Source organism: Apteryx mantelli, chromosome 1 (genome assembly GCF_036417845.1).
Source record: "Apteryx mantelli isolate bAptMan1 chromosome 1, bAptMan1.hap1, whole genome shotgun sequence".
Taxonomy (NCBI): Eukaryota; Metazoa; Chordata; class Aves; order Apterygiformes; family Apterygidae; genus Apteryx; species Apteryx mantelli.
In genome coordinates, this window is record NC_089978.1 from 157,477,917 (window position 1) to 157,487,156 (window position 9,240).

General features: G+C 48.6%; 1 protein-coding gene across 2 annotated transcripts in view; it reads right to left on the reverse strand.

The window, feature by feature from the left end:
* The window catches only part of CREB3L2 (cAMP responsive element binding protein 3 like 2), an 84,885-nt gene extending 76,122 nt beyond the window's left edge, over positions 1 to 8,763 (reverse strand). For both annotated transcript variants that reach the window (XM_067307824.1, XM_067307816.1), the window contains exon 1: positions 8,568 to 8,763. In XM_067307824.1, the coding sequence (XP_067163925.1) occupies positions 8,568 to 8,687 (120 nt within the window). In that variant the 5' untranslated portion in view covers positions 8,688 to 8,763. The remainder of the gene's footprint in view (positions 1 to 8,567) is intronic.
* Positions 8,764 to 9,240: the final 477 nt, after the last annotated feature.

Below are 9,240 nucleotides of genomic sequence, written 5' to 3' on the forward strand. Positions count from 1 at the left end.
TAATTCAGGTCTATCCCATTTAACCAACAACCTTTTCTTACTTCCTTACAGGGCCTTCTCTGCTTCCCAACTTGCCCTCATGAGGAGAAGCATTCCTTATTTGACAGAGCATTTACTTCCTTCGTGCACACATTTAATACTGATATTATAACCCATCTCAGAGACTCTGTTTTGTGGTTGCAAACTACATTGGACAGTGTACAGACACAGAGAGAGAGTTACAGTCCCTGCTACAAAGAGCTCAATGCCTCAGACTGGAGAAAGAGAGCACAAGCAGAAGAAAGGGTTTTACATGCATTTGCTATGCCTTATTAAACCTCACAACTTTGTCCTGTCTTTATTACTGCCTATCACTTGTTAAACGAGGTGAAAGGGTAACGTGTTTGCCACTAAAGATGAGACCCAAAGCCATGGTTTTGGTTTTTTTTTTTTGCACACCTTCTATAAAAGTGAGAGACAAGACAGGCAATTTAGCATCTGACACAGTCTCTACTTTGTACCAAAACTCACCATCATGAAGGGATGGCGGTACCATCAACTAGATCTGTCTAAGATCATCTGCTCAGTGCTTCATCGAACCCTTGTTCTGTCCATTTCTCTGCTATGTATCCACACTCATCTCAAACAACCCTTCTTTCCGTTCATCCTTGAACAACTGCCTCCTCCAGGTAATCCCCTTTCTTTCCAACGACACATCCAAACCCAGCCCAGTGGTATCACATATAAATATACATCATACACACCTATATACATACATATATGTATATATGTACATATATGTATGTATACATGTATGTATGTCCCCAAAGCTAGCCAGACTATTCCCACTGCCCGTTCCTTTAGCCCAAAATGCAAATGTACCCTTTCCCCAGCCAAATATTCCCACCACCCTTCTCACATCAGCATTAGTACCTCAGCTGCTACAAAGTAAACTGGATCAGGGAACTGATCCCACTGAAAACTAATTTCTTGCATGAAAGTCAGTTTTCAACAGGACGAGCCCCTGGCAGCTGCCACCATAGCTTACGGTTACATCCAGGTGCAAAACCACACTGCCAGGACTTATCATCCAGGAAAAAAAAAAACAACAAAAAAAAACAGCCAAAGGGCATCTAGATAGCGCTGATTTCTCATGTACATGACTCAAAGAGATGAATGGGGAGTAACAGCAGAAAATAACATGCATTCCCTGGAAAACCAGATGCAGAGCTGTTCTGCAAGAGATCTTCCTGCAGACTCACCCAAATCTACATCTCTTGGCAAAAGAAAAACTGCATGAGGGAGTCGGAGGAATTAAAGAAGGGCCTGATAAATTCAGCGGAGGCAGCCAATATGGCATGTGAAAGATAGCACTGAGCTTTCACCTTTAGAAAGACAGTTATCGGTAATTGTTAAAACTCTCATCTACAAAATGATCCTCCTTCAAAAGTAAGAGGAGAAGCCCAAGACACAGCCTAGATGACAGACATCCAAATCCAGCATTATAATGGGACTGGAAAGCAGCTTTTGGGAATGTGGAGAGGAGGGAGTCCTGGATGCAAACGAAGGACAGCAGAGCCTGTTAGGTCATAATTGGATACAGCACAAAAAAAAGTATCAATTGGCAAGTGCAAGGCCACCAAGCCAACTTGTATGATCAGAGACCAAGGGGTGCTTCCAAGGGATACAAGCTCTTCACTTTCAAAGCAACAACTGAGTATCTCAGAGGTACTGTGACTAGCTGAGGGGCCACCAAAAAGAGCCCACAGTAACACAGACTGCAAAACTGCCGGGGAGGATGAGTAGCTAGCAAGTCTCAGAACCAGCTGAGTGCCTCACAGTCTTGGGTAGGTTTTCAGCCCCTGAAGAAGCAATGCCACTGGAGTCGCGTTGCTGACGACGTGCAAGCTTGCTGGAGCCGCAGCGCACAGACTTTGAGGCAGACGCCCCCCTGCTCCTGATGTAACCAAGCTGAGCACCATTTTGGTGTAGCTCTAAAAAAAGCATACAGCCTTGCCTACTGAGGCAAGCACCCAGGCCACCAATCCCAAATCACGCACCACATGCAATGGCTCCTCCACAGCAGAAACCCTTTTATTCTGGAGCAGTCACTTCCTTCCACATCCATCAGCAGTTTGGACCCAAAGTGCCTTTGCCACAAGACGGCATAGCCAAGAGCCACATGGCAGGAAGCACAGACACAGGGAGAGACAGCCAGAGCTGGTGGTATGTCAGTCAAAGGCCTAATTGCTTTATTTTTAAATATACTGAAACACCGTATGGTGGTTGCTGGCCTAGGGGTGATCAGATCTCATGGGGTACAAGCAAGAGCGTGAAGGCAGACTCATGGCAGAGGAAAAATGCAGACTGTATTAATTGCTGCAGATGCAATCAATGCCTGAGAAGGCAAGAGGGACACACAGATCAAGCCAAACTGCACTATCCCCAGCCGGGATTTGTAGGTAGTCACCAAAATAGTTGGCCTCCTCCACAGACACAGATGCTCCTATGAAGAAGTGAGAAAAAGACTGCTTGAATAAAAAGAAATTGAGTTCTCTTTCTTTCAAAGGATAGCGGAAACTTATTTAATCACCACCTGTGAAAGAGCCCACAAGAAGAGACACTTTACAGTGTGGAAAAAGACCTGCAAAGAGCACAAATGTTCCCACCATTCTTGCAGATAAGTTCAACAACTCCAGACACAGGAAAACCCTGTCTGGTAACAATGTGAATGAAATTCCTTTCTCCTAGCTATCACGCACTGCCTGCGCCACACTTAACAACAACTGACCTTTCAAAGAAAGAAAATATTCATGTAGGACAGTGCAGCCCAGTGACTTCCATCAAGGAAAAAAAAAAAAAAGTATTTTGTTACGTTAGATGCTGGCTCATTCTTATCTGCCACGCTCCAAAGTCAGTCCCAGGGCAGACTAACACTTTTTCCAGCTCTCATCCTCACTGCAGATCAAGCACTTCACTACACAACCAGTCCTAATGAAACCCAGCCAGCAACCCAATACCCTTATTTTCCTAAATTCAGCTGACAGAAAGCATGAGGGTAAGGGTAAAGTTTCAAAGTATCACACGTGCATCTAGCTCAGCTTTTAGAGAAACTGTAAATAGTTCAGAACCATCACAAGTAGCTGGCATGTCCCTTGCCGAACAGGAATGATTTCTTATTTAAATTAGGTGAAGAAAACAGGGGGGGGAAAATGGCTTTCATTGCAAAGCACTGGGTATAACTAGTTCTGCTGTTCATCAGTTATGACCCTGAAGCTTTTAATATGGGAAGTCATTCTCAAAATTTAACACTTCTGCTTTGTAAGAAGTCTACATACAACTATTTAAAATTTCACTTCCATACTTTTCCCTTTATTATTGAAGAATCTAGGCAAAATCCTTGAAGTTCTAGTTAGTAATTTTACAAGTTCTTCACCTAAAGTTAGCTGCTAGGTCCTCCATATGAAGGTGTGCAGAGAAGAAAAAATGATGGACTTCAGCTTTCTTGTCAGCAGGCAATAGGCTAAACTGCACTTTCAAAAAATGAAGTATTCCACCTCGTCTTCCCCCCCCGCCAAGTCAAAAAAATTAAAGACGACTATACTAACACTGGATTTTACAGAGGGCTACCTTATGTACATGCAACCACCACAGAATAAGACACAACTAGCTCCACATCAATGCATGTCGTGGTAACTGCAGCTTTTAATTAAATACACACAGATTGTAAAATCAAGCACTGCATTTGTTTTCAATCGAGTATTGCCATACTCTGAAAAATACAGGCAATCCGAGGAACTCACTCAGATGTACTCCTTCTGCAGAAGTCATCAGAAGACTAAGTAACAGTGATCAGTGTTTTTGCGACAGAGGAAATGAGTCACTGCAAAGTCCTGGTGAGGTTCAGAAGCCTGTAATGGACAATTTTTATCTGAACAAATAAGCCTGGCTCAAAGTTTCCCCAGCTCTTTTTAGATGACAATCACAACTCTGAACTCTAGCATCGCTGCACTCTAAGCTTTAAGGGCTAGCTGTTTTGGTTCTGCTCTCGCAGGGAGATCACAGTCCAGAGGCCGAGACCTGAAACTTTCCATGCTGCTGCATGCCAACTCGCATTGTACATATTTTCTACGTTTGATACGCTCATAGTATCATCAGTGACCTGACAACAGGTTACATAGCTCAAACACCCTTCAGAAAATGATACCAGTGATGAGAGATATGAGGCATTTCAATTTTTTGATATGAGCTGCAAGTCTAGCAGTCAGGACCCGAAAAGGGTGAGCAATTTGGATTACTTTGCAGTTAAAATGCATTCTACTTAACTACTAAAAAACACAACATCTGAGAATTTCAGTCTAACTATTTAAGTCAACTGTTGCCCCCACAAACCTGCAGGGCAGGTGAAGCTCTATATCTGCAATACCAAGATCATAGTCATACTTACATTCGTCTGCATTTTGCTACCACCTGGAAGAAGCGGCCAATAGCTAATGGGTTAAACAAAACACAAAAACGGGGGTGGGGGGAAGACAGCCTCCTCAGCATTAAATAGAGAGCTTTTAAATGTCAACGGCTTATCAGAACCATCTGCCTTTCAACTGCTGTCTAGCAATGGGACAGGTAGTTGGCATTTCACAGCATGTTTGTCAACAGACTTATCCATCTGCATGAGGTCTGGCATTTGCCACTGAAGAGGCCACCTCAGCTGGGACACGCACGCACAACTGCAGACCACCTCCAGCAGAGACCTACAAACGCAAGCAGAGCTCTCCCACTTCAAGTCTGCCTGCATTTCATGGGGAGTAACAGCACTGACAAGAAGGTGAGAACTTGCAACCCAGCCACACTTCTGCTCTCTTTGGGTATTGGCAGGTTTTGCGCTTCCTTTCTGTTGGACTACCAGAAAAACAAGCTACACAATAATAATACCACCTTGCAAAAATGCTAGGGTACAGCATTACCAGATACATTACATACAGATACATCACACATATTGTAAAAACACCTTTGGGAAATCTTTCAGCCTCTTCTCAGCCGGTAAACTAAACTGCTCTGGAAAAAATAACTGTTACAGAGCTCAGAGCTATCTGGCATCCAGGTGATTATTACAAAACATGCCGACTTTAATGAGCCACCTGAAGGAAGGCTGCCTGCCAAAGCCCAGCTGAGCTCCTCAAGGTCCCATGTTTCTCCCAGCACAGCCGATGATATCACCAACACCTACAGCGAAGCAGGGAAACTGCTCCTCACACTGCTTCAGGCACTGGTGAAATCATCAGCTGTTAAAGAAAAATGTAAATCCCTGCGAGGCTGGATTTGGACCCTGGTAATTAAGGCTGAAATAGTCTAAAACGGAGGTTGAGTTTTTAAATGTGTGCATACTTTCACACTTGTCTACTAGCTTCAGATCATCAAGCAGATCCATGAACAGCTTTTGTGGGAGTGAAAAGGTTAAAATTTAACTAAAAATACACAAAAGGCAGCTGGCAGACAATTCTCACCCTCATCTGTCTGCACACACAGGTTTGACTTCAGAAGGAAACATCCTTCTTCCTGCTTCTGAGGTCTCCTATCAGTTTTCTTCCTTTCCCTCCTCCCCCTTGTCTGTCTGGTGCACACTCCCAGGACAGCATGGCTACTCCAGATACCTTTCTTAAGCCTACTGAGAAGTTTTTTGAATGCAAACTTGCACATACAGCTGTGTAGAGAATGCAGTGCCAATTCTTATATTGGGCCACCAGCTTCACTTGGCTGAAGAAATAAGCTTTGCAGGTGTCCTGCACCATGGTGCTAGTCTATCCTCTAAGATAACTCTCATCTGAGCAAAGTAGCCTGTTCCACCATTTCAATTACAGCTATGGGATGCCTCAAGAGTGTGCAAAGATCAGAAGATGCCACAAGGCATGTGTCCCTCAGCTGTGAATGGGACAGCATAGGCTATCAACACTCATGCAGAGAGAGCATAGGAGGGTCAACATATCATCTAGGTCTTCTCAGAAATGCCATGCAATAAATTTTCATACACAGCAGAAGCAGCTGGGTCAAACCAGCCCTTTGCAATCCAAAGCATAAAGCAGGAAAATAACAGATGTTTCATCCAGAGGTTTTTTGTTTTGTTTTTTCTAAAGTGATCCTAAGAAGCTCTGGAATAGAGTTTGCATTCCACAATATTTTCCTCCAGAGCAAGATGCACTTTGCCAAAGAAATAAAGTATGACAGGCAGAAACATATTTTTCCCCCATGAGAGATCATTACAGAAAACCTTTTTTTCCTTTAAAGATCTTAATACCCCACCACACCTACTTTGTTCACAGCACTTAGAGTTTTTATTTTTATTTTTATTGATGACTTCATTCGGAATTCTTTCAAAAACAATAACAAAGATAAATTGATTTCATGCTTTTTATTTCATTTTAAAATGGCCCCTAAAGAGATCTTCTCTTTATGAGCTCCTAAAAATCAATGTCCAGGTAGAATTCATTATTCCCAGAAAAGAAGAATATGTGCCAAGGTTGTGCAGGCCCAGCTATGCACTTCCTCTTGCAAAACACACATTGCTACAGCTTCCAAAGCATAAAAATCCCAATAAACTTGAACACAACAAAGGGAGAAGCACCATATTTCCATTCACAGGATAGCCAGAATGTTTTGTTTCTCAAGCTACACTTAAAACCAAGAGACAGGCTCCTTGAAATGAGACAGAAAACACACACGTGCGTATCAGGGCAGCCGCAAATTCTAGCCCACGAGCAAGATCTCCTTCAGGGCACTAATTAAAAGAGTATGAGAATACTAAGCAGGAAAATAAAAGCTAAGAGTGGCACCTTAATTCTCATCGCTATAAGAACTCAAATACAGCAGGAGCAAGTATCCCTGCACAACTGTAAAATCCAAGAGGGAGCACTCTCAGAAGGGCCTCTCATTCCATTCACAACCTTCCTTTTAGTCTTGCTAAACTAAAAACTCCCCCCCAAAAACCACAGACACACAAAGCAAAACTGCTGTTTGAAGGAAGAACTTTCAATTTCTAAGTGCTCCTGCTGGCTTATTAAAAAAATAAAATAAAATAAAAAATTGCTTTCCCCCGGATCTACCAGAAGATATACGTTGCGCAAGAAAGCACAAGAACTTTCAAAGACAAAGAAGGTAAACAATGTTTAAAGACAGACGGTCACAGCAGGCCACAGACTTGCTTTCTGCTGATACCAGCTTTGAAGCTTGTGTCTGACACGGTTCCGGACCAGTACGGCCACCATGCACACCACAGGGTAAATGAGATCCTCATTTCTCCTTCAAGACTCGCAGCAAGACCTTGCACGGTGCCAGAAGCCTGCCTCACTGCAGAAGCGCGCCAGGGATCACCCCGGCTCCCGCAAGGGGAGGTTATTCCCTCTCTGCAAGGTGTTTGCGCCACGCTCTGAAGTACTACAGAAGAAAGCAGAGAGCCAGGGAGAGAGCTGGCATCTGCCAAGCAACTTTCCTCAGGTGCTGCCATATGCTAGTTGCCTCCACTACATTACTCTGGGTCCGCATGCGAGTGTGTGCTCAACAACTGCATCCAACTCTGTCACTCTGTGCTTTGCACAAGCTGTGGACTTGGCAGTCTCCTCTGCACGCCGTCCCGAGGTGGTCCAGCTCATTTGCACTTCGGGCCTGTGCCTACACAGCTGGAAACTACTGTGCTTGCAGTAACCCTCTGGATTAACAGAGAAGCCATGCACCAGAGATACAAAGGCACATTTCTTTGGGGTTGTCCTAACTGTACCTTTTGCACAAGCAAAAATGTGGAGATTCCAGCCAAAAATCAAAACTTCAGGTGCTGGCCTTCAAATCCCCTCAAAGAAAGCCATGAGGAACACTTTTAAGAGACCCCCTACTCACAGCATCTCTATGAGGTATTTTTGCTGAAACCAGCGTGACAGCCAATGATCAGGCTCAGGGGTGGGGAGAGAGCCCTTTGGCTCACGATGTCTGCGTCCGGGTGCCAAGACGGAGCGGGACATTTCATCACTTCCTTCCTGCACTGGGGGGAGACCAGGGATGGGGACAGTGCCAGAGCCACCTCGTCACGGAGGAGGAGACGTGGCCGCTCACCCTTGAGCGGACACCTTGGAGGAGCGCTGCGGGACCGGGGAGGACGACATCGCCGCTGCCACTGCGGGAGCGTTTCGGGAAGCGGCGAGGCCTCGGCTCAGACGCCAGGCCGCACGGCAGGACATGGGGGGCACCCGTGGCAGAGGCGTCGCTGGTGACCCCAGCCCCAGAGCAAGCCAAGGGCGCCTGCGCACCCAACCTCTGGAAGCGGCCAGCAGCCAGGGCTGGCAGTGGAGGGAGGAAGGAAGTCGAGGCATTTTGGGGCAGAGCGGCCAAGCTAGGGTCCAGCATGTGCCGGTGAAGGCGGCCGGCTCCTGGAAGGACACGGCCAGCCTGGACCCGCCGCCGGCCCGGCTGACACGGGAGCAGGGCGGCCTTCACCCCACGGCTTCACCCCACCCAGCCCGGCCGACCCACTCGTGTCCGGGGCGGCTCCGTGGGCGGGGGAGGCGCCCCCCCGCCCGCCGCCGCCGCCGCCCGCCGCTCCTCACCGTGTGGCCCAGCAGCGCGTCGGGGTCGGCGGGCTCGCACAGCTCGCTCAGCTTGCGGTCCCAGTGCAGCAGCGGCGGCGGCGGCGGCGGCGGCCGCTCCCCGCTCTCGCACACCTCCATGGCGGGCCGCGCTCGCCGGGACGGCACGGGACGGCACGCGGCACGGCAAACCCGCCCGGCCCCGCCGCTGCTGCTGCCGCCGCCGCCCCCGGTGCCCCCGCGGCGGCCCGCTCACGCCGCGCCCATGGGCCCGCCCGCAGCTCCCGGCGCCGCGCTCCCCACCGGCCCCGCCGCTGTTTGGGTGCCGGGCAGGGCGGGCGGCCGGGCGCCTACCCCCGCCCGCCGCGCCCCCGCCGCCCCCCGCCTCCAGCCCGCCCCCCGCCGCCCGGCCCGCCAATGGCGGGCGAGGAGCGCGGCCGGGCCGCGGGCCGCGCCCCAATCAGGGCTCGGCGCTCGGCGCCCACGCCGCTCCAGCTGTGGAATGCGGGCAGGGCTTCGCCCCTCTGCGCGTCACGGCGTGGGCGGAGGTGGGAGACACCCCCCACCACCACCACCGGGCCCCGCGCGGCCAATGGAGCGCCGCGGGCCGCGGGAGTGACGGGCGCGCCAGCCAACGCGGCAGCGACAAGACTGCAACGGCCGCGCGCCGCCCCGCCCCCGCGGCGGGGGGCCG